The sequence below is a fragment of the Leptosomus discolor genome, chromosome 2, assembly GCF_034619465.1.
Source record: "Leptosomus discolor isolate bLepDis1 chromosome 2, bLepDis1.hap2, whole genome shotgun sequence".
Lineage (NCBI taxonomy): Eukaryota > Metazoa > Chordata > Aves > Leptosomiformes > Leptosomidae > Leptosomus > Leptosomus discolor.
This window is the reverse complement of record NC_141392.1, coordinates 11,774,134-11,801,621: the sequence shown is the minus strand read 5'-3', so window position 1 is coordinate 11,801,621 and position 27,488 is coordinate 11,774,134. Positions and strand designations below refer to the sequence as shown.

The 27,488-nt window shown below is 48.8% G+C and overlaps 1 protein-coding gene across 2 annotated transcripts in view; it reads right to left on the bottom strand.

The window, feature by feature from the left end:
* VASH2 (vasohibin 2) overlaps positions 1 to 19,577 on the bottom strand; it is a 32,638-nt gene extending 13,061 nt beyond the window's left edge. The window contains exons 1-4 of one of the 2 annotated variants that reach the window (XM_086460621.1): positions 19,278 to 19,577; positions 13,927 to 14,015; positions 11,475 to 11,531; positions 2,714 to 2,788 (exon numbers count right to left, since the gene is read on the bottom strand). In XM_086460621.1, the coding sequence (XP_086316747.1) occupies positions 2,714 to 2,788; positions 11,475 to 11,531; positions 13,927 to 14,015; positions 19,278 to 19,577 (521 nt within the window). The remainder of the gene's footprint in view (positions 1 to 2,713; positions 2,789 to 11,474; positions 11,532 to 13,926; positions 14,016 to 19,277) is intronic. The other variant, XM_086460622.1, reaches the window with a different exon arrangement.
* Between the last annotated feature and the right edge of the window lie 7,911 nt (positions 19,578 to 27,488).

The following is a 27,488-nucleotide window of genomic DNA, read 5'->3' as shown; positions in this document are numbered from 1 at the left end:
GAATGCTTCTGGGTAGGCACTGATGAGCAGACCATGTAAGCAGAGAGATACAAAGCCAGTTCAGACAGTGACAGAGGGAAGAAGAGCTGCGCAGATTGCTGCAAAATAACGTTGGAAGATCTGTACGAGCTTTCAGTCATCTCACAGCAGCTGCTCCCTTGGTGCGTGCAGACAGGGTAGCTCAGTATTTTAACTCATTGCCCTACAAAAACGCTTCAAGATCTAGTGCGAAGGCAATTATGCAAAATTTAATTCTGCACCAAGAGGGATTACAGAAGCATTTTATAAGAAGTCACATAGTAAAAGGCAATTGCACAAGCCAGCCAGCAGCTCAATTAAAATGACATCTTGCTAAGCTGCTCTGTTCGAGTCAGCCTTTGAATGAAGGCTCACGCCGAGGGTCCACTGTAGTGGGCCGTGCTCTTTTCGGTATCCAAGCAACACAGCAAAGCCTGCCAGCACACAAATTACAAGTAGTACCTTATTTCCAGAGACAGAGAAGGGAACCAGAGGTTAACACACACATGCAGGGATGCTTAGCTCAGGCATATATGACGACATTGGTCTGACACTCCAGAGAGGTGAGCACATCTCTTACCTCGTAACTGCCTGCCCTTGGAAAGCAAGTCACAGCTGCTGGCCTCACCGTGTCTGCATCCAGAGGGCAATGCTGACGATCAAAACCTCGTTGCTGAGAAAAATCAGCAAGCTTCCCCAGGTGCTGTTACAAAGATGCCTCCCAAAACCCGACATGATGCACATGCAGCACAGCACCACGACGTTCTGCACAGGCTTTGTACTGGCCACTTTCAAACCACACATAGTCAGACTGCCCATCCACTCACCACTGCTACACACTGTGTACCCACACCTCTAGCAAAACACTTTGGTTTTATATTGCATGCATCTTTCAAACTTTAATGCGTCTGTTACTGGATCACCAGCCCAGCAGACAACCCATGCTCTGACAGGAGACTCCCAAGACAGCAAGCAGAAGTCGTAGGAAGCCAGGCCTGTCCCACACCCTCCCCTATCTAAGCCTTCTCACAAGGTAGTCCCAATCAAAAAAAAAATTCCATAAACATTTTTTAAAGCAGCATCTAGAGGCAGAAAGATTCACCCAAATCTTAAAAGTCTAAAAGAAAAACTTCAGATGACACCAAATAGTACAAACCATAGCTTTCAACTATTTTGCTTCCACCACCCACCCCCACGCTCAAAAAAACCCAAAAAACCTGAACGAAAGTCAGGTTTGAGGCAAGCAGAAAACCCCCTCTTTCCAAATGAAAATAAAACGGTCAAAACTTCTAGATCAGCAAGAATACTTTTAGGTTATCTTCATCATCTGTACGCCACTAATATATTCACCCTCTACTAATGTGATACGTGGATCAGTTCAGTGCTAGAAACAGCACTAGAAGCCAACTGACACTGCAGAGCAGCATCAACCCCACCTGGGGATTATTTCCCCCATTCTTTTCATCCTCAAATAGTTTGGGGCACAACCTTGACAAGAACAGATCCACTGACATCATTTCTGTTTCTGGGATGGCATCGGTTTGAGTCACTTGCTGACATCAAGCCCCTGTGACCTCCATCCCTCTGCCAGCATTTGCAGAACCACCTTTCAGACTCAGACCTGAAGCCTATCCCCAGCACACGCGGAGCCGAATGCAGCCGTGAGCAGCACCCAGTGCACACCACAGACCTCCCAGCACAGCCAGGACCGCATCCAGCAATGAGTCTCACACACCACACGCTTCCTCAGCCAGTGTCCCCTTCCACCCCACCGCAGCCAGCCCTTCTCAGGAGCCAACAGTGGGCCCTACTCGCCGGGCTCTGCCGGCTCCCTCTCCCACGAGAGGGGGCAGCAGCAGCAAGCAAAACGCTGCAGAGACATGCCAGAAGCTGGCTTGCTTCAGGGTTTATTTTGGGTTGGGTTTTGGTTTTGTTGGGTTTTTTTGGCGTTTTTTGTTTGAGGGGGTTTTTTGCTGGGTTTTTTTTTGTTTGTGTTTTTAAAAATCAAACTTGATCAGTTGTGGTAAGACGTATCCGGTACACAATTACTCCTGTTCCCCTGCCTTGCCCTCCTCTAGTGTTTTAGGATGACGCAGGCTGATTTACCAGTGACAGCACAAGAAGGTCAAGAAGTGAGTCAGTCTCTAAATGAAAGTATTTCTTGGGGTATTTTTCTGAGACTGAATAGGAAGCAAGCATTATACTAAGGTAAAGCTTAAATGTTTAACTGCAATACACATATGTTTCTGCACAAAGCACACCCGTGGTCTGAGAGACAAAAAACCAACATGACTTCGCTGTCTAAACATTAGACAAACATAGGATGAAACCTGCATTCCTCAGGTGTTACCAAGCTCCAGCAATAACCTGCAGAGAAATACCAACGAAGAAAACGGGGACTGCGTTGACAGATCGTTACGTGGGCACTTTGGGTCAGATCCTAACTTTAGGCAGATTACCAGGGCAGAAGGCAAAGTCGGCATGGCTGGAGCATGCCACTTGTGAACTGGGCACATGGCATCCAAACTCCCACCAACAAGCCCAGGCAACTCGGCAACTCACTGCTCAGTACCACGGCAGTTCCCCGAGCTGCTGGCACTCACCTTTGGCTGTGACCATCTCAAACACCATCCGGGAAGGGCAATATATTAAACAGCACTGCAGTGGAAAAAGTCACAGGCATATGAAAGGATACATCCCCAGGATAACTGCTTCAAGGCATTTGATAGGTAAGGACTCCCTGGTCATTTCTTTTGCTGTCTCCATTAACCTAGGACACAAACAAAAAGGTTTTCAGTAGTTCTCAGTTGGAGCAGCTGGGACAGGAATCAAAGGGTCCTCTCGTACACAGAGAGCCAGATGCCTCTGGTTCCTCTCTCAGCAAGCACTGGTGAACTTGATTCTCCTCTTCAGCAACTTGCCAGAGCCCTGTTGACTCCCAGAGGACAACTTGGGAAAAAAAAAAAAAAAAAAAAAAAAAAAAAGGTATTTAGAAGCCCAGTGCCTTCCAGCTGCTGGAGATGGGTTGGAGGAATGCAAGCCTCTCTGTCTCTCCCAGCAACTCCATGAGCATCACTTCAGACTATAACACAAAGCCCTGCTGAGCTGCAAAAGCTGGCAATCATGCAAGCTCCCACAGCAGGACCAAGTTTAGCTTATTTTCAAAATAACCCTGGCTCTCCTCTGTAAAAAACAGGGGAGTGAGGATTGTTACATGATGGCCCCCTGAAAGCTACAAACGCCCCCGTGAGCCTATAGCTATAGGTGCAGACAAGAATTTAATGCCTTTTTACCGAAGCCTGCTCTGCAGAAAGCTCCACCATCACAGACACTCCACAGCACTGCAAGCTGAGCTATCATCTTGCTGTTGCTCCCCACCTCCTGTGGACTGGAAAAGTAGTAAACCCCATGAGATTTCCTGCAAGAGTGCAGGAAACTATGCATGCCCAGGATCTTGCAGTTCACAAAGTTTAGTTATAATCTGGACTGTTATCTTTGGAGTAGAGTTGTCTCACAGGGACAACACTGTGACGAGAAACAAGCAACATAATCTCAGCTCAGCTGAGAAAGTTGTCACACCAGACTGGCACCGCAGCATAAACCAACTACGTATCCTATCCCCTTCCACAAGCAGATCCTGAAATCCTAGAGAGTTAAAAAAAAAAGTACTGGAAGAAGATTAAAAAAGGCCAGAAGAGTCATATTCAATGACACACCAAAAAATAAAGTTAAAACCAAACCAAAGGATGACTTCTATTTTGAAGTCTTTGCTATCCATATCCCTTCCCTGAGAAGAGCTTTATAAACAGATCCTTACTCTAAGGAAACATGACATTAAATGATAAAAATATTTGTATTAGAGAGGATTATGAAAATATGCATCTGAAGCCATTAGTGTCTGTTTTTCCCACTTTCTAATTCACCCACCTCATGCATTTTAAACCTTGTAACGAGTGCAAATGGCAACACAGCTTCCGCCGCTATTACAGCCTGTCACAGCAATTCCCTGTCCCATTTATCCAAGTTAGAAGTTATCTTTTCATTTGTAAACAACCGCCCTTTACACTCTGCCTGCAGTACAGAAGACGAATTAGAGTTAGCCTGCCTTCTACACGCTCACAATCAGCCACAGAAACCCCACTGCTGGAAGCACGGAGCAGCTCTGGCGAGGTCGCACAATGGGGCCCCTTCATCCCCCACAGTGGCTCCTCAGTGCCGGTTGCAGCAGTAGCCACTGCAAAGCCCCGTCTCCGTCCGGAGAAGTGTTACATGCGGACGATGCACGGGAGGTACCCGTGAACAAGACCATCCATTGAATTTCCTATCTTCTAAGTCCAGGGGAGTTAAAAAAAAAAAAAGCCCCAGCTGATTATGAATGTGCATCAGAAGCAGGAAAAAGCTCAATTTGTAAAGCTATTTGGCTTCAAGTCATTTAGCGTGGTGTATGCCTGGTTAACATGGACCGAGGGAGAGGGTCAGCATCTCCTTCTTAGGTCTACACTTACACTGACCTGGCTGCTGGCTGGAAATGCAGTAACCGCACTGGAGCTGCCTCGTCACCGCATGCAGCATCAGGTCTGCTAACACCTGCCTTTATAAACACACTGCGCTCACGATCTCAAGGTGCAGTCAGCATGGAGATAACATTAATGGCTCCACAGCCAGGGAGGGAGTCTTCAAAGTAATTGGCCTAAATGAGCAGTCAAATTACTACCGACTTACCTGTCACAGCAACACTCATACTATTTAAATACTAAATTGTATTTAACACGCACTCTGCTTACAAGCCACATACGTGTTGGTTCTGAAGCACAGCTCTCCAGGACACTACATGGTTATTAAGACAGATTCAAAATCGAAGAAGAAAGGCATTTTGCTTGCTTAAAAAACACACTGCCCGCTAGTGCACAGGTACCACAGCTGTCCTTTCTGAGGCCAGCAGCAGCCCTCCCTTCCCTTTACATAGCATCATGGGATAGCTGGGCTCAGAATGGACCCCAAGAAGCCCTCCTGTCCCACCTCCTGCTCAAAACACCCAGGTTCAGGAGCTGCAGCCAGTGCTCAGTGGCCACCCGGGACCTGGCAGCTCGAAGACTGCCTCAGCCTCCAGACCATGACAGTGACGAGGATCTGTGCAAGGGGAGCACCGGGCAGGAGGCAACCCTGGTGATCAGCAAACAGGCATTCATCTGCACCCACAGGGCAGGTCACGCCCTTGCACTCATCCACCCCAGAGTCCTGGGGAATACTCTGCAAACAGTTTGCTTTTTCTCTGCCTTTACAGACCACAGGGTTTAGGCAGATGACCCAGTTCAATAGCCACTGAAGAGCTTTTCTTCTCCTTTTAACAATCTTGAGATGAAGCGTGGCCTTAAACCCTGTGTTTGCACTGGAAGCAGAGCCTTTGGAGAATCCCCAAGCCACCACTTTGCCCAAGGTAGCATAAGCCAAATCTAAATCACTCCTCACAGATAATTTTTTCAACCTACTTTTAACTGGTTTCTCAAAGGCTTGGGAACCCACCAGTTAATCTATCCTACACTTAACCTTGCATCTAAGAAGGTCCCCTAATTTTTAAACTAAATATTTCCTTTTCTGCAATTAAAATCAGAAGCTATTTCTGCTATCCACAGTGGGCATGGAGACCATTTATTACCTCTCCTCTTGCAACAGACTTGTATGTGAAAAAAGCTGTAATCTACTCTCCTCTGTAAACATGAGAAAGCAGACACAGGTTGGTTTGTTTGGGTTTTTTAAATCCCCTCCCTCACTCCAAAACTTCCCTCTTAGGTCATGTTTTCTAGACCTTGGGCAGTGTTTGCTGATTTCCTTTTAGACTCTCTTCAACTGACTCACATCTCATGGTCCTTCAGCTAAGCCCACCACACCACAATACAAACAGACCCATTTCTTTTTGAATCTGACTTTCAGTACAATTTTGTGACCAAGCCAGTGTGCTGTTGGCTTCTGCCCTGTTGACCCACACTGAACGTCTGTGGGGTTTTTTCGTTTGTTTGTTTTGAAGACCAGCTCCTTTATTGCAAAACTAGCCTTTCCTTCTCCACTGTGTATTCCCACGGCTGGCTATTCCCAAAACCCTCCTCTGCATTTGCCCTTACTAAATTACCTCCTGTTTGTTCCAGCCCAGCTCTCTCTTACCCTTTGAGACCACTCTGAATCCCAATTCCACCTTGCAAAGCCTTGTCACCTTGTCTAGCCTGGACCGCAAAGCACATCTATTAGCAGACTAGTCTTATCCATACTTTTAATCAAAAAACGTTGACCTGGGACAGAGACTGCCCAGCTCAACTAACAAATTCTGCTAGACAAGAGCAAGCTATTGGTTAAGCACCACTTTCTAAGTGCTGCTTTTTACCACACTGGGTCCTTACCAGTTAAATAGTCTTATTTAGACTCAAAGTCCCTGCCTTATCTGGAGGCTGCCAAAAGCCATATTAAAGCAAAGAGTTATCACATCCATTTCTCCCTGATTGACAAAAGCTCTTACACTCTCATAGAAGGAAGTTATCAGAAACAAACTGTGCCAAACTAAATTCACATTGCCTATCACTTACCCTGAAACTGCAAATAAACTCAAAAAGTTCCTAGACTTTTTTTTTTTTTAAAGGCTGGTATCTTTGCCCTTCTCAGTTTCTAACAAGAGCACCCACCCTCCCCGCATTCTCTAGCAGAAGTATTAATGGTTTAGATGTTGCTTGTCAGTTCTCCAAGTGATCTAGGACAAATGACAGAGCATCCAGCTCTTTTGAAAATAACTCATTATGATTGCTCTTTGACTTGTCCTTTCCCTATTTTCTTTCACTCCTAAATTCTTATCACACTGTCTCCAATGTTAATCATGACCAGAAAGTCTGCAGAGTTAAACTTGTGGATGAAGATTTAAGGATGGTGGAAAAAAATTAAAAAACAGCATCAAGCATTTTGATTCCCTGCCTGAGCAGGGTTTATTTCTGGGATTTTCTTTAAATCTTGCCACTTAGCTGAAAAGATTCCACATATATGGCTAATGCAGTATTGTACAATCTCATACCACAGACAGCCAGGAACTAGCCTAAAGCCACCCTCTCCACAGACCCCAGTGAGCTCAGGGGCAGCAACTCCAGGGAGATTGCTACAGACAAAAATAATCATCATGCAGCTTCTCTCTTTGCAGCATTTACACCACTACCTAAAGTCTGCCACGCAGATCTCTGTTCCAGACCACAGTGAACATTTCTGCCTCTAAGAAATGTAGCCAACAGGAACAGGCTGCATGCTGCTCCCTGGAGATCTAATCCTTGGCAGATGGTGATATTTCCTTATTAAATTGACTCAAATTCCTTTCAGTGTTTTCAGGAGCCCACCTGAATTATCTCCCTTGCTTTCTGCAGTAAGAGAGGGGCCACAGAGGAGTTGGTTTTGCCTCTTTAGGATGTTTTCTGTTTAAAATGGCACTATCTCCAGACACCTCATGGGAACTATTAATTCCTTTTGCTTCCTGATTTTTCACTAGGGCAACCAATTTCATATAGAGGTTAGAAAAAGCTTCAAAAGTTTTAGCATGCCCAGAACTGGAGGATCTCACCAGCTGGCACCCATCACCCTGGAGTCACTTCAGAGATGACCATGCTTAGTAGGAGAGGTTGCCCACTACCTTCACCAGAAAGACTCCTACAGACTTCAGTAGAATTTATATTGGTGAGATCCCCCAGCACATTTTCCACAAACGTCTCCTTCCCCAGGCCCCTGTATTTGCATGAGGTCCATAAAATCTCCAAAGTTTTTCTAAGGCTCCCAGCAGTTTTATTCTTCCCAATGAAGCCAAGAGAGAAGTGAAAGGCACCAACAGGAGTAAAAGGTGATAAAACAGCAGAGCAGCTACTGCTCTCGTGAATCTTCTCAAAATCAGTTTGTTTCAATGGCAGAAGTACTTCTACCACATGCTGAACATAGCACCATGCCTGTAACATTCTCCCTTTGTGCAAGGGAGAAGCAGATGTTCAAATGCCTTCTGCAGTCTATTGTCTGGAAATGGTATAAGCCCATTTTTCTTTACAGCCCCATCAGGGTTCCTTAATAACATGGTGTGTTGAAACAGTATTATTTTCCATCCCCCCTCCTTTGCTGTTACTTGGTTGCATCACTCACGTGACTGCTTCTATCACACTCTTTTAATGCAATTGATTATACATTATAACTGCAGTCTCTCCATCTTCACAGAGCAGCTTCCGAGCTGTAATTTCTCAAAGTCCCAAGAACCCACCCAAACATCATTTTTAGCTTCAGTCGTAGGTCCCACTGATCAGCTGGCACCTAACTGGAGGGAACAGCACAATACTACACTGGTCTACACCCTCACCAGATACTCTGTGAAGGACAAAGATATTTGTTCCTCATTGTGGTTCTTGCTTGCATCCTAGAACAGAAGCTTGCAGAGGGCTCATTGCTTCTTGTAAAGCCAGTAATAAAAGCTTGTTGGCATTGAATTCACAGTTACAGATATCACTGTATCCAGAAATGCTTTTTTTTCCCCTAAAGCCCTTACATGGCCTAAGCTTGGAAGCTTCAAAGAACGGCTATTTCAGTTAAAGGTTTTTATCAGACCAGTTGTACCCACAAAAGCTGTAATATAGGGTTTTGCCAGCATAATTCTGTATGGGAAAAGGAAAACCAGCCCTATCAGCACCCGAAACACTCCTATCACATGCATACACATGTACCATGGATCAGTAGAGCTGAACTGCACAGGGTGGCCTTTACCTACCTAGTACAAAGGGGGACATCATGAAGCCTATGTGAAGGACACCATCCCAGGTCAGGATACCGGTATACTCTTATTACCAAAGCACTCCTACGGTGGATGTAACTACACTTGTAAATCTAGATATTGTGTGAATACAGCAATTCAGGCAAGGTTAGACATAGACACATTTTCAGACACAGTTTGCAGGATCACACCTCTACCACCCTGACTCACACAGCTACGCCAACGGGAATCTAACATTTTCAAAAGTGTTATCTGTAGTCTAGACAAATCCACAGGGTGTCTGTCAGTCTACAAGTAAGTTGATAGCTAACAGTGACTTTTTCTTAAGAGAGATTGTAAATGCTGAATTATAGCAAGCCTGTGTCCCTTAATGTTATGAGTTCCTATAGATAAATTATGCTCCTCTTTGTAAGCATAGCCATGCATTTTTATTTTCTCATGCATCACACTGATGCTGACAGTAAATCTCTACAATATCTAGTTCTGCCTCCATAATAGAAAAACTCATTAATATGCCCCAGCTGCTTTAGGACACTTTCACATGAATTTATGAATATTCAATTTCCATCTAGTGCTCAGCTTCTTTGTGTCCAGCCACTGCTCTCTTGAAGAGAGGCTGCCAAAGATCTTGTAATACTTCCATTAGCTTTGAGCCCTCATATTATGAAATAAGCAATACGTTTAAATCAATAAATCACAGCTCTGGGAATAGCCTCAACTTTCAAGAGCCAGTGGCAATTTGAGAGGCTCAGCATCTTGTCCAATCAACTTGCAAATACAAAGTTTCTCTTGCACCAAGCGAGGCCTTTCACACCACAGAAACTTGCTCAGAGCAGCACTTGTCACCTCAGCACAAGACACTTCTTGTCGCCACGCTGGAAGCAGATTTCTTGCAAAGTGGAACACACCTCCCAGGATAAAAAACTTGCAGATGTGATTTTTCAGCTCTGATGAAAACTAGCCTGGCAGCAGCAGAACAAATCACCAGGGACAATGGCAAGAGAAGATGTCCTCAGCTGGTATGAACAGCCACACACCCCAGATGAAGGAAAGCCCTCAGGGACACCTCAACAGGGCAATCGATGCGTTATTCCCCTTCTCAAAGCTGGAGAAACCAAGACAGGGCAAGCACTCAAGCCCTGCTTCAGCACGACAGGATCTGGGCAGCCAAGCATGCTCCTAACAGCTCCATCACTCCTAGCACTCCCAGCCGTCCGGTCAAGGAGCGAAGCAAAGCAGGTCTTAGGACTTCACCCTGTGCAAGTCCAGCACACACCAGGCGCAGGCAACTGTGCCTGGCAAGCTGGCAGCAGCTGCCCCAAAGGGTTGGACCATTTCGAGGGGCACTGTCCTGAACTCTACAGAAGTCCTGCTGCCACATACCAAGTCACTCACAGGAGTCCTAACAGCAACAGGACAAGGACAGAAGTCAGACACGAGTCCCCAAGCAAACACTAAGACAGGTAAACAGAGGAAATGGCACCATTTAGGGGAGGATCCAAAGCCACCTCCGGCTGTGAGGACTATATTGGTTCCCCTGCAGGGAAGAGGGCCATCCTCATAAGCCAGGCTTTCATCCAGCCCAGAAGGACACCAGCCTTTCAAGTCATGAGTGCCGAGCACAATTCATTTTCATCCTCCACTTCCTTGGAAAAAAAGTAATGGGACAAATTTAAAAATGAGTGACCAGCCTGAAAATTGGTTTAAGCTTCTGTAAACCTACCTACCAATCAAGGCACAAGATTTTGTCTAAACTAGCTCCTCTGGTGCAGTGAACATTACCTAGAGAAAGGAAGTGGGAAAGACTGCTGCCAGCAAGATGAAAACCTGAAGTGCAGAGCCGGTATGGGAACTGGAATTTATAGTGATGGACCATTAGATTAATGACAGGCAGCTGGGGAGAGCTAGAGACAGGCCAGTCTACAGGACTAATTATATTCTGCTTATCTAAATTTCACCCTAAAATAAAAGCATAATATTGTCAGCATTACTTCCCACCCTAACCAGCTAATTTACTGGGTCCTATTGAAGAGCTGTCCTAAGTATGATGTGGTTCTCACATGCAAGGGATCCCAGCCCTGTTGCCAGGCTCCCTGCACACATATTCATACTGGTATTGCAAAACCCATTTCCAGCCAGCACTTGAGTCCATGTGGAGGGAACAGCAAGATGACTGGCAATGGGAAAAGCATGGCCATGACTTAAACAGTCCATTGTGATCCTCCAAGGGAAAGGACTGCACCCAAGACATCAAAATTCCTGCAGCGTTGTGTGTGGCTGATCTCTTTCTGCCATCAGCAAAGGGCATTACAGTGCAAACAGAATATCAGGACTTAAATAGTTTCCGTAAAAACAGACCAGCCCTCCCAACTCAACACCAACAAACAAGGACTGAGTTTTCCCAGCCCTATGCATTCAGCTTTGGCCTGCAGCTATGCAGCTCCCACACGGCTGCTAAGCAAGACCAGCCTTTCCATTCTTTGGATCTCAATGGGTCCATTCACCATCTGGCAGCAAGCTGGGACCTTCCTTGCAAACGCAGCAACATACAGTTTTGGCCCTGCCAGAGCAGCTGTGGCATGGAGGACGCAGCCCTCCCATGCCACGGTACTACAGTGCTTAAGTGCCCAAGGTGATCAGCTGGCATGATGTGGGACAATGGCACTAGTCCACTTCCAGAGACACTTACCCACTTAGAGGTCTGGTTTTTCTAATCTCGAAGAACTGTGTTCCCGTGTGATTGTATCTGAATTTTGTCTGTTAAAGGAAAGTAACTCGAACAGTCAAACAATAAAATAACAATGCTCAAAGGGTGAATTTCAGTTATGATTTCCTGTTGAAACATAAAACAAGCAGTAAAAGCCATTGACTCTCAACAGAGATGAAACCCTGATATGTGAAATAAAGCAATTTTCTTTCACTCATCTTCTCATATGACTTATTAACCAGCATTAGGCAGAGAGTCAAGCAAAAAGGTTGTTTGTCTAAAATGACACTTAAATTTGGCATTTGAAGTTATGCCTTCTCTTTTCCTCCAGGTCCCACTCACTATTAGGTTACAAGTTTGAAAAGAAGTCTCCCATTTGGGCAAAAGAAAGCTTTTATAGTCTACCCAAACCAATCAACATCATTCATGGTCTGAAAGAACTTAATTCCTTTGTAAGCTTTTAACTCAGTAAGCCACATAGCTCACATATGATAACCTGTAAACCAAAAGCATGGCAGGTGCATCCATTCACACCTAGGAAATACAAGTCATTCTCTGAAAAATACAATGCTCTTGAAATGGAAATAACCAGCTAAGTGCAACTCAAGAACATTAGTTAGCATTGTAAGCACAGGAAAAGTTCATCACAAAGAATGCCAGCAGAGAGTTACCCATCAACCAAACCTCAACACCACTTGCCTAGGAGGGCAGGATACCATGCAGCAGCAGCACCACCAAAAGCAGCCTCTTCCCTGCTCCTTGAGAAGTTCAAGTAGTAATGCAGTAAATCAGATCAGGAAACCTATCTGTTCAGTAAAACCAAACAAAACAAAACAAAAACTCCACCACAACAACAACAGAAAGAAAAAAAAAAAAAAAAGAAGAAAAAAAAAAAAAGAAATCACACCATCCACTTACTTTTGCTAGGTTATTTTTCCAGTTGAATCTGTTCCCCAGCCTAATTCCCAATATAGCCATGAGGACACTCACGCCAGCAAAACTGTGGTGGCAATACCAGGGCAGAAACAGGTGACCCCATGGAGGCAAAAGGTACCTCGCGAGGCATAAATAGCTGCTGGCTGTATAACCACGGTCTAAATAAAAACTCCAGCTCGCAACAGGATGCTCTGAACTGACTTCAGTTAGAGTTCAGAGTTCTCCAGAAATGAGGCTTTGCTTCTCTCCTGCCTTCAAAACCTAGTTCATGAGGCACTTTCAGAGTGCTCTGAACAAAGTACACAGCCTCTTTTAGCCCTCAAAGGAAGCCCAGACCCTGTTCCCCAGCCCACTTGGAAGCTTTTCTGAACACAGGTCCAAACCCCAAGCCTAAGGTCTGCTCCTGCTATGTAGGGTCTGCTCCTGCTATGTAGCAGAGTGCAGGATTTCAAAACCACTGGGGGGGGGGGGGGGGGGGATAATATAATTTTTGGAACTCTGCGTGAAACAGTCTTCTGTCCAGCATAACCCCACTAAGCAGCGAGCCTCTCGTCCTGCCCAAGCAGCCGACATGTGGAAGAGCAATGCGCTATCCCCCAGCCGAGCAGGCTGGCCCCAGCCTCCCTCTCCACAGCAGCTACTGCGGCTCCAACCCCTGCTGCCACCTTGATCCCAGCCACTACTCCCTAGCAGGCTAACCGCGCCTGCTATTTTTGGATGCTCTTCCAGCTGCCACCCATATCCTTTCTTAATCCTTACCAGGATTTTACATGCGTTCCTCATTCCCACTGCTTACACACATACACACACAGAGTTTAGAAAGAAGGAAAACAGAGAGAAGAGCAGCATCTGGGCCAGCAACCATCTCCTCTGACATTATCTGTCAGCAATGGAAGCGGTCAGGTATTCGGCATGGCACAGCGACAGGGAGGTTGGATAGATGTGTACATCTCTGATGAACCCCCAAGCAAGGTGGGACACCCGGAAAGCGGTATTCCTTTGGTCAGTTCCCGTGTAACAGGCAAGCCTGCCCACCTTGGGGTCAGGACAGCTGCTTGCGCCCCCCACCCCAACAACAAGCACTCCCTGCAAGCTGAGCACACAGGCAGTCCTTAGGGAGCCTGCAGAGGGAGAAAGGGTTTGCCATGACACCAACTCTCCCTTAGGTGCTTTACAATGAGATGCCATATAATTTCTCCAGGAATCACAATCCGATCACAACATCCTCATAAACCAACTTCAAAATAAGCATTTCTACTCCCACCAATGTCATTCAGCTAAGTTCTTCAGTATCATTTAAAGTTAATTACATCTCCCAGAGGATTGCTGTGACAAGCTCAGCGCAGCAGGTGCTACTGCAAATCCTTAAGAGGCACCCTTTCACCCCTGAATGATCCCAAGCCCTCACAACCAGGTAGTGCTTCAGTAAAGCCCCTGTTAATTCATGCCAGGCACAAGCCAGCCTTCTCTCGGGAGACCGCGCACTAGAGAAGGATACTGCAGCATCTTCATGTAGGTCTGTATTGCCTGAAGCCATTCTGGGATTGACATGGAGAGCTTGTAGTTTGGCACCGGCGGCACTGAGGGCTGGACACAAAAAAAAAAAAAAAAAAAAAGATAAAGAGGTTAGAGGAGTTACCGCTCCCTGCAGAGCAGATAAGTGATTTACTTGGGCAGCGGCATGTGCTTAGTGCAACGCAACGTGGCAGCACAGATGGCTTAAACCCCACGTGAACTCAAGCATCGCGCAAAGTCATCCTGCTGACAACAAGGGCTGCCCATGCACCAGAGCCAGACCCATCCCTGCCGGCGTGGAGAGGCCAGGGCAAGCCCCACCACGGAAGACTGCTCATCATGGCTGCCACCACCCCTCAAACACCACCCTATGTGGGCAGGCAGTCCAACACAGAAAGCCAATGCTTACCATTTCCCTAGGGCAGTTTGGGCAAGTAGAGCCCTAGTGCTAGCTTTGCTGTCCTCCCTCCCTCAAAGTCATTCAAGTCTAATTTTTGGGTTCCTCTACAACAAGAGAAAGATAAAAGGAGGCAAGTATCCTGGGCTGTGTGATTTCCTATCTGCTGCATGTCGGCAGCACACTTGCTGGGCAGGGAATGCATGGTACCTAGAAGACCACCTGGACCCAGATATTTAATGATATTAAGACACTTAAAGATATAGACTGGCAACATAATGGGATTTTTCCAAAATCCCATAAAACATCTGCTTGTGCTTAAGCACTTTAAGAAGCCGGACCCTCAATCCATATTTAATCCCCACAGCTACACGGCTCCTGACCCTGCAACCATGCAGGAAAGGGACACAGCCTTGTCCCAAGGCCCCTTATTTTAGGGGCAGGACTGCAAAATATGGTGTCAGCAGATGCTAAAGTGGGCAGCATGGCTAAACATTAGTACAATTCTCACAAACATAGTAGAAGAAACAGGTTTTTTAAATATTAATGCAGACACAAACTCAGGAACCAGCAACTTGGGCAGCCGTGACACAAGGTGCAAAGGAAAGCACGCGGCGTCTGCAGGCCCACAACATCATTACAACAGTTTGAAGATCATAAAGTGAGATACCACTGCTCTAAATACACTTCAAGTCACTGATTACAGATAATAAAAGCAAGTTCAGGCAGTATGTGGGGCTGTTTTCACCATACAGACTTTCCTCTCTGGTTCCCACTTCGACTAAGATGGAGGGATTGGGTGTTTGCTTTCAGAGAGCGAGCACCAATAATCCCACAACAACAAAACCCCATCATTTACTACACGTAGCTAGTTACTACAGTCAAAGAGTAAACACACCTCAGAGGGGAAAAAAAAACAAAATAGAGACTCCCACGTTACTGGCACACAGAAACGTATTTTCAGTGGCAAGTAGACAGATGGCCAGGCCTCCAGCTTGCTGCCGCCATCCCCAGCACCACACAAGAGACAGCCGGCACACATGCGCACGCACACGGGTTTTCCCTCCTCACAAGCGGGAGTTATGAGCCCCTTTGGTCTGGATGAATTATTTGCCTGTCCCTTCCGGCACTAAGGCAGGCCTGGTCTGCACACACCGGGCAGGGCTCGAGGTTCAGGAGCAGAAAGAGGCTGAAAGAGGGAATTAAGGCAGGACTGTCAAATCCTTCCAGGGTAGTCATTTCTGCTCCGACATGAACACTCCTTTTCTTCGAAGATAAAGAAACTCTAGGTGCACGCATTGCGCTTACACAACACGACATGCCAGGGCAATGAGAGTCCCAGCCAGCGAGAGGCTTGGTTGCTCAGAGTGGCTGGGGTGATGGCATCCCTTTCCCAGCCCTCCATAAAATGGAGGCCCCTGCCCTCGCCCAGCTGTGGGACAGGGCAGCATTCCATAGGGACCACACAAGTGCAGAGGGATGCAGCCCTTGCTGTAACCCACAGCAGCCACCCTTGCCACGGCAGTCGGGTTTGAACCTCCAGGCGAGGTGCTTCCCCATCTCCAAGGCAGACGAGGATTGTGTCAGCCACCGTGGCACAGCTGGGTAAAGAGAACCTGGGTTTTCCCAACGGCTGACGCACATCCCATCACCTGTCTGTTAAAGTTACCTCAGCAGCCCTGGCGAGCCAGGAGGCCCAAGCCCCTCCAGATCTCAGGTAATGAGGAAGAAGCAGCCATCCATCTTCCCCCACGCAGGACTGTGCACCGCTCTCCTCTTTCCAGTGCCAGGCAGGCAGTACATGGCGCCATGCTGCCAGCCAGGCCAGGCGGCAGAGCGCCACCCGCCACTCCCAGTCTCTCCAAACAAAACCCATTTTTCTCCCTCGAATTCCTGCCCCCGCTGCAGGAGCATCGATCCTGGGCACCCAGCCAGCACAGAGCAGAAACCAGGGCTGCATGATACCAAAAGCAAAGGAAAGAGCAACGTTATTGTGGTCAAGGCTGCAGCCCTGCAGCTACCAGCACACATCCCAGCACAGCAGCCAGCAAGGGTTTGTAGCAAGAGGCCACAGTTGCCAAGAGGAAATGCAGACACAGCACTACAGACCATGAATTTATAAAGCGAGTGAAATGCAGAGACCAGGCAGCTGAAAGGCCTTGACCCTGTATCAGTATTTCCAAGTAGTGGCAGCTCCAGAGACAGCAGAGCTGCTGCAGGGCAAGACCTTGTGGCAGAACTGGAGACAATCACCCTGTGGCTGGAAACGCTGTAGTCTCAGTTGACCGCAGACATCCTGTGTGAAACTCATCTCACTCGACTCCACTATGTCTCATTCAATGACCAGAAAGTAATTTTCTGCTAGCTCGCCCTGGAAGTATGCTGTTACTTAGCACAGATGAAGCCAGCAGGCTAGAGCCCTCAAAGCTGGGGAGAGGTTTAATTCATGGAGATCTACAAGTATCTCCAAGATCACAGGCCACAAAAGATTGCATAGCCCTTTCAAACCAGGAGCTCGCACCCTTCCCAAACCTAAAGCCAAAAGTCAGAGGTGGGGGCGCAACTAAGGGACCCCTCAGGTTCCAAACCTGCCTCCCTTTGCAGACAAACCAGCTTTTCATGAGGATTCTTCCTCCTGGGAGAGATGCAGCGCTGCACCTCAGCAGTGTGCATTCGTTCCAGTAAGGACAACCTTGCCAATACAGTTGGAAGCTACTTACCATCCTGCATGTATGATCACTGAGACTAATACCAAGACGATTAGAGCAATCAAGTGGAGCTTCTTGGGGACGGGATGAAAACTCTCTCCCATCACTAGGGACTAAGAACAGATCAGATGCAAAAATGGAGCAGTTGCACACACCACTTGCTCAGCCTCCACCAACTACCAATGCAAGCAGATTACAAACCATCTTCTCACTGGAACAAGTTTCTCTCGTCCCTCCTGATCAACACCACCTGGTCTTTTGCAGGGTGCCATACACCCAGCAGCCCAAGCCAATTAAAAAAGCTGTACCATCATTTAAGGAAAAACTCTCCCCTCACATTCTTACTCTGACCCAGAAATTACCATCACACCTTTAGCAACCCACTACCACTTTGCAGTAAACCTGCTCCTAACCTTCATTTGCTCATCTGAGCTGTGTTGGCCTTAACAAGGACCAGATGGCTCTCAAACTACCCTCTGACCCCAGAGGTCCCAGGCTTAGCCAGCAAGAGCTAGTTAGTCATAGAGGACACCAGGCTCTTATAGAATCACAGAATCATTTGGGTTGGAAAAGACCTTTAAGTTCTGGCCTTGGAAGAAGTTAGTCATTGCGACAGGGAGTTTGCTGCCAGACAGTGCTGGAGTAACACAGTACAACTGTTACAGCACCCTCCACTGATCAGCAATTAGTAACCAACATCAAATTATTTACCCAAGCAGATTTCAAAACATTTTTCCTCCTAGCCAGCTTCAGCACATGCCACACTGCGTCAGCCTTGTGCTTCGGCACCGAGGAAGAAGCCACGGACGATGCTCTGTGGGGCACCCGGGTGGGCAGCATGCCGGCACATTGGAGCCACTGGCATGTCTCTCACCAAATGCTTTGTCAGTCACAACAGGTATTGCCAGTAAAAGTTACGTGCTTTGGAGCTGGGAAGTAAGGGAAGGAAATCAAGTCCAGTGTGTGCTTTGCCGTCTCTTAACACCAAAGAGATCTGCAGGCCATTTAGACTAGTGTAAGCTGGTCATGCTGCTGAAACGAGTAGTTCTGCCCTCTCCCCCTGCCGCTTCATTTCTATCTACCTCAAGCACTTGTGTAGGCACAAGATGAACCACACCAAGGAACTGCAAACAAATCCAGTATAAACAGATGATGCTTTAGCTGGATCTGCTCCCCTATCCAAAAAAAAGGCTGGTGCCAGCATGAGGGAAGCAGGGGAATGGAGAGAAAGAGATTGACCCTTTTGCATTTATGCTGAACTAAACATTGCAGAAGAGAGATGAAAGGCCTTTTCAGCCTGTATCTTATTTGACAAGCACCTTTGCAAGAGAGCCCTACTCAATATACTTTCAACTTCTCCGTGCACTGAATTTTTCCATTCTACCCCATGTAACAAACAAGCATACATATCATTGACAACCTGGACCGTGATAACGCCAGCCCAACCATCCCACCCCAGCATGCAGAGAGGTATGGATCAACGCCGACTTTAGCGGTCAGCTCAGATTAATGCTGCTCAGTGGGAGGAGCACATCAAGCTCAAAGTCTGCCAAAGCCGACAGCACTAAAGACATTGTGATCAGTAATGCAGCGCAGTGGTGAGCAGCCTTGGAACATCAGCAGACAACAACAGTGTATTTGCTGGCTGGAGGAAAAAGACTTGGGTCAGGCAGAGCTGTTTGGAGCTTGTACTGAGGAATGCACTCAAGACAAAAGCGTCTGGAATCTTTCCATCTACTGGAAATTAAATGTCTGAGTTTTAAGTCCCTTATTATTTCAGGAGCAAGGCAGCATTTTAGGAAATGCCTGTGTTCCAAAGAGCCGAGCAAAACGTGCTTTAAATCGCACAAAGCACTTCGTTCAGTCACTTCTTTCCTTCTTGTGTTCCCCTTTTCCCTCCCCAAGATAAAAGAGCAATTTTCTTTCTACTTGTTTCCCAATACTCCAGCTCCGGCGCAGCCCGCGGCACACGCCCCCGTACCCCGTTTTGGGTGTTTTCAACTCGCAGACCCTCCAGCTCTCCCCTTGCTGCCCCTCGCAGGGGCCGAGGGCATCCTCAGGGCTGAGGCGTGACGCCCCCCTGCCCAGCCCTGGGGTCTCCCCGTCCCCTCGACGCCCATAAAACTCTGGAGCCACGGGATGCCTGGGTTTGGGCTTCGTGGCACTCTCTCGTCTTTTTAAAGGGGGGGGACACACACGACACGGGATGGGACGGGGGCTTGGCCTTACCCGAGCCAGGCGGGCGGCGCTCCGGATGGCCGCCGCCACGGCGCCGCCGTCGGGGTGCACCCGCTCCACGTGCCCCCACATCCGCTCCCAGGTCTGCCCGTCCATGGGGAAGCCGCTCTTGTTCACCAGGAAGAGCGACCCGCCGTCCCGCTGCTCCTCCTCCTCCGAGCCGCCGCCGCTCCCGCTCCCGCCGCCGCCCGCCGCCCGCGGCTGGGCGCTCCGCGAGCGGCCCCCCGCCTTGCCAGCCGCCGCACGGCGGGTGCTCCCGGGGCCGCCGCCGCCCGCCGCCGCGCCCGTCATGGCCCCGCGGCCATGCCCGAGCCCGGGCGCGCCGCGGGGACCACTGTCGGGAGGGGCCCCGCGGCCTCGCTGCCGCCCGGGCCCTCTCTCTCTCTCTAATATATATATATGTGTGTGTGTGTATTACGTGCGTGCGGAGGAGGATGGGCCCGGGGACGGTCCCCTCCTTAACGGCGGGCGCCCGCCCGCCCCGCGGCACGGCAGCTCGCTCGTCCCGGGCGCCCCGGCCCGGCCCCGGCCCCGGCCGCGCTGGGGACGCGCCCCGCGCCGCGCTCCATGCCGCCGCGTTACCACGCTACCGGCCGCCCGCCAGCCTTCATCGCGCTCCTATTGGCGGCCGCAACAAAGAGGGGCGGGGCTCGGGGGGCGGCACGAGCCGTGACTGGCGGAGGCGCTGACGGAAGGCGCCCCCTGCCGGGCGGCCTGGGTCACCGGAGCCAGGCGACGCAGCCTGAGCCCGATCGGTCGCAGCCGTCCGGCGTGGGGCTGCGGGTACCGGCGTGCCGTGCCGAGCCGTGGCGAACCGAGCCGTGCGTCCCAGCCCCCGCTCCCCGCTGCGTGAGGGGCGCCTGAAGAGCAAACTCTTGCTCGGCGCGGGCTGGGCTGTGCCGTTCTTCCTAACGGAGCTGGAAAATTCATTGCCAACCGTCGAGCGTTACGGCGATGGCAGCGAGACCCCAGCTCGAAGGCGAGGGCTGCTGAGAAAAGCTGCAGGGCCCTTCCGCCCGGTGGGCAACGGAGCAGCCCGGAGCTGGGGGAGTCCCTCCCCAGCGATGCGTGGCTGCGGTCCCATCGCAGCCCACGGAGGGCTCACAGCGCGGTGCTTGTCCTCCGGGGGAGTATTTCCTGCTCTAGTAGTAGGAGCGCTGCGTGCCCAGCCCCTGCGCAGGGGGAGCATGGCCGCAGTGCGGCCTTTAAGTGTTCTGCTGCCACGCAGGCTGCCAGAGGGCCGGGTGGGTGGTCCATGGCTCAGAGCGCAGCACGCCCAGGGGTCCGTTACCCAGGGGCACGCACAGCAGCGATGTCCTGCCTCGGTACCCTGCAGCACTCAGAGGGACCTGCTTCACACGTCCGCACGTGCTGCTGATGCCACAGAAACAACGGCGTCTGGTCCTTCCTCTGTGACGATGTGACGGAGATGTGGATGAGAGCAACAGGGAGCCCATCTCTCCCCCAGGGCTTTGCCTAGCTGCATCAGTGGCCTTACAGCACCTCCCGGGCAGACTGCTGCCTGGCTGCTGCTGCCGTCCCCACCACTCAGCTCAGCTCCCTGATGTTATTTCCGTGCTTGGAGACGGTTTTTTAGCTCTTCATATCAAGCACAACAGTGTCAACCTAATACAACTCCTAGAGCTAGAGGTGACTCCCCATCAAAAATAAGTAGCCGGGAAAATGTTGTTCCCGTCCCCTGACTATGCACTCAGATACCACCGCCGCTATGATCTCCCTTGCTCCCAGCTGGTCTGGGAGTGTACCTGTGCATCTCCCCAGCAGCTGCAAGTACTGATTTTCATCTCTCGTCATAAATAAACCTCTCCAGTGCCCTGATCAGCTTCCTGAAGGTTCTCGGGAGCCATGGGTGTATGCTGAGTTGTTAATCGCTCTCTGCAGGAGTTGACATCTCTACCAGTCCTACCGGTAATCTTCCTTGCTGCATGATGGCCGCATGGTATGCCTGAATCTCATCAGGAGGTTTAAAGTAATCAGGCCAGAGCAAGGCTGTTCCGTCAGCTGCAGCAAACCAAGAGCTTCAGCTTACACAGCTTGCCTAGTGGCAGCTTTCAGCCCAGGAGACTTTAGTCTAGGGAGTCCCTGGACCTGAACGTGGGGGCTCAGTGTGTAAATGGCGACGCAATGTGGGGGAGAGGAAGAAAGGTCAGAGTGGGTTCAGAGCTGCTGTGAAGTCTTCACCCTCTCCACTACATCCTGCATTTCCCTAATGATCAGGCAAACACTGCAACTGGAGGGCAAATGTGCCCCCACGCCTGCCAGAGGCGATTTGCAAACCCCCCCGCTGGGTGTCAGAGCAGGATCCCAGAGGAAGCCTAGTCCCTCTCTCCTTCTGGAGCGCAGGCGAGGCTGCACATCAGCAAGATGTGAGAGCACCGAGGCGAGCTCCAGATGGGAGCTGATGAAGCACAGAGACCCAGAGAGGCTGCAGATGGCTGCAGCCATGGAGGAGAAGGCTCCTGAGGAGCAGAGGGAGGCTCAGACAAGACAGCATGAGGAAAGAGATGATGAGAAACTCTGCAAGTTCGCTGGAGCAGAGCCAGGGGAAAGCTTGAAAATCATTCAGACCTGGATCTTAGGGCTAATGGCACCGTGCAGGTGGTGGCAGCCATGTGTGAGCAGCCTGGGGGCACGCTGCGTGTGACAGAGCCTGGCGCACTGGGTTTGTGCAGCAGAAAGTCATCATGAAGGATGCTTATACACAAGCTGGCAGTCACGTATGTCCCAAAGCCTTGTTCGCTGTTGGAACAGGCACCCACGGTGCGGCTGCCACAGCCTTGCTCAGTGCTGCTCCACTGCCCAGAGCAGCCAGGAGCCCTCCGATCATGCTTTCCTATGCCCACCCACTTCTTAGCCACCCTGAAAGGGTGAAGACCAGAGTGATGCTCCATGCTTTGCAGTTCATTCACCATGCCAGAGGGAAGGACTCTCCCTGGCCAGAGAGGTAAGGGGCACAGCAAGGCTGGGACACCACAGCCTTGTCTGTAGCAGCCCTTTGCAGCACTCAGACCCCTTCCCATCAGGACTGAAAGAAAAAAATCTTACCAGCTCCTCCTTGATGCTCAGGCTGAAGAGAGACACGTTGAACTCCCAGAGGCCAGCTGTGGGCTGGACAGGCAGGGCAGAAGTTAGCTGCAGTCCTGAAGCTAACAGCAACTTTGAAACAATAGCCTAAAGTGATAAGAGCAGAGTCCCCAAGTCCCTGCAGCTAAGGGAAAACAATAATTACCCTCTTCCCAGCTGCAAATTAAGAGTAAAAATAGAAGAATACTGCCTTGGTTTAGCCCAAGCCCTCCCCAGTGTTAGTTATGAACATTCAAGATGAGTGAGAGCAGGGTGGGATATGCAGCATGCCTGCCTACATCCCCCTAGCATCCAATGGCTTTCACCTTGTGGGATCACCTAATTTTTATATTGTAGCTCTCAGCAGAGCTGCCTTGTTCCCCTCTCTGTTCTTCCTCCGCCCAGCTGGTGCTGCCCTTCCCCTCACACCCAGGCTGCTGCCCAGCCTCCGCACCAGAGTGCCAGAGCCTTTTGATTTTGAAATCCAGCCACTTTGCATGGAGGTATGTTTCCAAAGCTAGCTCTGAATAACACCTCGAACCTACAGGCTTGTTCCTAATGCAGCGCTTGTTGCTACCACAGCTGTTTTCTGGGTCAAAGGAACTAATTTCATCATAAAATCATGCAAGAGGGTTTTAACCTTCATTATTTCCAATTGCAGACTAATTTAAATGCAGCATTCAAAAGGCCCTGCAGTGCAATTACACAACTAACTGCAGGAAAGTTAATAGCTCTTAATTGCACCATGGCAGCAAGGTGATAACAGCATCGGCACTTTTTCCAAGAAGATTTCTTCTCCGAAAGTGTCACCTCTGCACTCCTCCAAGGAGTCCCACTAGCCCCTTCCCCAGCAAGCAACTTCTTGTGTACAGTGACAAATTGAGCCCTGCTGCGTAGCAAACCCTCACTGCCCTGTGATATTCCACACACACAGAGGCAGTTAATTTCTGTATTTATTTGGGAAAACACTTCCTCTATTACCCATTGTTTCCAAGCAGCCCTTCTTGCTGGCTCGGTGCAGGCGCTAGGAGCGAGCAGGAGAAGGGTTCCCTGGCCAGTGGCTCCAGCCTGACCTGGCTTTAGGGCAAGGAGCTGAGGCCAGGCTGCAGAAGGACCTGCTGGCTTTGCTGGGGAATGGACCACTGGTCTGTTGAGTCCCTGTGAAGTCTCATGCATGGCCCATGCTCCTGCTCTGCTGCTTTGAAATTCGTCGGTTTTCTGCTCTGCAGGTCCTCTGCCAGCACGACTCCAGCCTTTGTAGGATCTTAGTAAGGCCTTGCCCCAGCTCAGCTGTCAACAGACCCATCTTAAAATACATCTCACTAGGAATGGCAATGCTGCTCTATGCTGCCAGGACACACAAGTGAGGCACCAAACCCAGAGGCAGAGCAAGACCAGCAGCAGCACTGCAGCAAAAGACGGGCTGGTTGGCAGATCCCCCCTGCCCTGCCTGGCCATCCCTGCCTCTGCAGCCCAGCCTCCCCACCCCTCCAGCCCAGGCCATGTGGCGGATCTCCTGTTCCCAGCCCGCATCAGCGCCCATCTCGGTGCCACAGCCGTGCCACAAAGCTGCTCTCGATGCGTTTGCTTTGGTACCTCTGCAGGCAGGCAGCCAGGAGCTGGCCTGGCAGCCCACCCAGCAGGGGCAGGAGACACCACTCACATTGTTCCAGCCCCGCGAGGAACAGCTGAGGTTTGCTCTTCTGCAAGAAGGGTGCTCAGATCTGCTGCCGCCGTGCAAGGGGGGCTGGGAAGCAATAGCCAAGGAATGGTATTAAAACACCTGAGCAAAAGCTTGACAGCTTATCTTTTCCTCTTTCCTTCCATCAGATAGATGGAAATTGGTGTCAGCATGATAGATCTGGACCTGTGCTGTTATCCAGGTCAGCAAAATTGGACGCTAAGGGCTCTGCACTCACTGAAGGTCTCTGCACCAGCACTGAGCATGCGAGAGGCAGGTCAGCTACTGGTGGAGCAGGAAATATGCCCTGTACCTCCAGTTGCCAGTGGTGAGTACAAAAGCCTGAAGCCTGGGTACCTTACAGGTGTCCCCAGCTTGGGCACACTGTTCTGCTAAAGATGGGCCAAGTGATCTTAATGGCCTTTTCTGAATTTGGGAACCACTGTATGTCCAGAAAAGCATCAGCAGTCTGAAATGGTTAATCCTACAAAGGTGCTTCAGCTTTGCAGAAGGGAAGCAGGGAAACACAGGTCAATAAAGTTTGCCTGCCACAAGTGAATTGCATTATTGCTATGCAAACATCAGCTTGTTTCCTGAATAGACCATAGTGACCTCATTTTATACTTGAAAAGGAAAATAAAACTTGTTTGTTCGGGGCTTTTTCCTAAACTGGGAGTTATGCTGGAGTGTGATTCGTTTAGTAATGACGTGCAAGGTTAAACTGTGATAAGGATGTAACCATGGAAATGTGGGAATGGCTGTTGATGCAAGTTTGCAGGAGTGATTTGTGTAACCACTAAGAATGACAACTTTATGTATTCATTAGCATGATCATTGGGAAAATAAATACGTAAAGCAGACTTAAAAAAAAAAAAAGCGCTATAAAAGGACTGCTTGAGGGTGTGCTTCTTTGGAGCTTTCCCCAAGGTAGCCCTTTCTGGAAACTCTTAACACACTGTTTATTTTGCAATGGTCTAGCAGAAAAAACAGCCATCAGCTACTTTGCCTTTAGCAATGAAGAACATCAGCCAATAGCTTTTGATTTCTGCCTGAGCAGAAAGGTGAGAGCCAGGACTTAGGTGCACTGCCCACTGAGCACCTGAGTCATCCCCACCTGCATGGAGAGGAATGTACTGCAATAAACCCCTGCCTACTTAAGGTTAGAAGCACAGTTGTTGGTGTGGTTTAGAAATCGATCAAGCAACATCATTCTGTTATGGGATATCCTGTGCCCTCTAGGAACAGTATGACATTGATTAGGAAACTCTCGGAACAAACGTTGTCTTTATGTATTAAAGTTCCTCAAATGCGTTGTCTTTCCAGGCACTACTTGAAAGCAGACAGAAAAAGTGATTTTGTTTAGCAGTAGAACATGTCACAAGCGCAGAAACCACAAGCCCTTGAATTTAGGTGCTATGTGAAACCTGCAAAGAGAGAATTGTGTGATACACTGTTCTCAATGCCGTGGTACAAGATATCATTATGACGCTCATGATTTCATCAAAGAGTTTTTGCTCTAAAGCATCACTTCAAGCATCCCTGGAAGGCTGTGCTGTGCAGATTAAGATTCCACCTCTCTAGAGAACAATGATTGAACAGTAGTCAAAATGCTGCAGAAGCGCCTGAAGGCCAGAGTAAAGTTCAAATATTGTGGTCATTTAAAAATCTTGAAGTTCTTAAATTACAATTATCTGGAGCAAAATTTTTTTTTCAGTTATCTTCATTATTTGCCATCACATGAATGATATTCATTTTCAGAGGTAACCAGCAAACTCAAGAAGCCTACAGAGCATTTTCCAACTTTGGAATCAAAACCAGGAATGTCTTAAGTGCGACCATGCAAGCTGCAGACTTCAAGGAGGCTCCATAATGTCCTCTTCATGTACACGGGCATTTCAACCCTTGTGACATTCTCACGGCTCAAGGCTGAGAAGATGGAGTAGGTCAGAGGAAAATCGCACCAAACATGGGCCTCTTTGCTCCCCAAAAGCCAATGGACCTCCACATCTCCCCTAGCAAGAGTCTGGTTCGGGTAACTTTGTCAAGAGCTTCTGAGGTCTCCTCAACCCTTTCGAAGCTTCTGTGGAGCAGTGACAAGATGAGAAAGCATGGGATTTTTAGGCTTTAGGCATTAGCTTCTAAGTGAGTTGTAGGCTTTTAGCATTAGGTCCCTAGGTGAACTTCATTTGTTCTTTGGGAGCACAAAATACACAAACTCAAGTCCCGTGGAGCCCGTTAACCATCCTAGCGGGACAATGCCTCTTCATTTAGCACAGGATGTAGGTTTTGTCTAACGCCTGTAGGGTTGTTCAGAATTAGCTCATGAATTATTCCGAAGAAATCAAATTACCTCCAGGAATTAATGGAGAAAACAGTACGCACAGGCTTAGAAACTGCACTGCTATATTTTAATTTCTTATTCCCTTGGCAGCAGGCTGGACAATTTGATTTCTAAAAGAACAACTAACTTTGCACTCATCTGCAGTCCCTCTTCTGCCGTATCCTAGTGATCAGCACCCAAGAAATCAGCACCTTATCCTAGTGATCAGCACCTGAGAAACCTGAGGACTGCTCCATTCTGAAAAATGAAATTGAGAAGTTTCTGGTTCAGCCTAGCACAGGCTAGGAAAAACTCTGAAGCCTTGAATACTTCCCCGGGATTTTTCCCAGCAACTTTCACAGTGCTCTAAGAACCAGGGTTAGCCACTGACATCCCCAAGTCATGCTGCTCACCAAGAACTTGGGTTTAGTAGTTCCCTGCCTAACTTGAAAGCCAAGCAGATGCATGACTGTGAAATTAAAGTTGGATTTGCTCCTACAAGTCAGTTCAAAAAAAACCTTTCAAAATTATTTTCTAGGCTAAAAGACAATTTCTCCATTCAGGAACACCTAGATTGAGAACTCAACTATCGTCTAGAGACCCCACTCTCTCTCAGCAGGTTTACTCTTCTTACTTAGACAAAGCATTTCTTTCCAGCTTCTACGTCCAATAATGCCAATGATCTTTTACTCAACTGACTGAGTCTCAACTGAGACTCCTCTTCACATGGCTTTTACAAGGTATTCTTTCAGGATGCACATGCAGATATGGATAAAATACAAAGTGAGTCAAAACAGTAAGAAATTGCTATTTTAGTGATAAAACAGACATCTAAACCCAGTCACCTGGGCATTGAAAAAGGTGGCTTCTAATTACACCTTCCCATTTTCCAAAATCAGCTCACTAGGACGCACATTCACTGCCTCTTCTACAAAGCTGATGAACTCTGACCTGCGGAGCTACAGCCACAGCGACAGCACTTCTGGGCTCACGTGAGGCAACTTTAACCAGACTTTTTTTAAAAATAATTGTTTGCATGTTTTCTATCTGCGTGGATTTTATAGCTTTTGTAGGTTCTTGTCTCTTGTCTCTAGAACCCGTAATACAAAGCCACAAT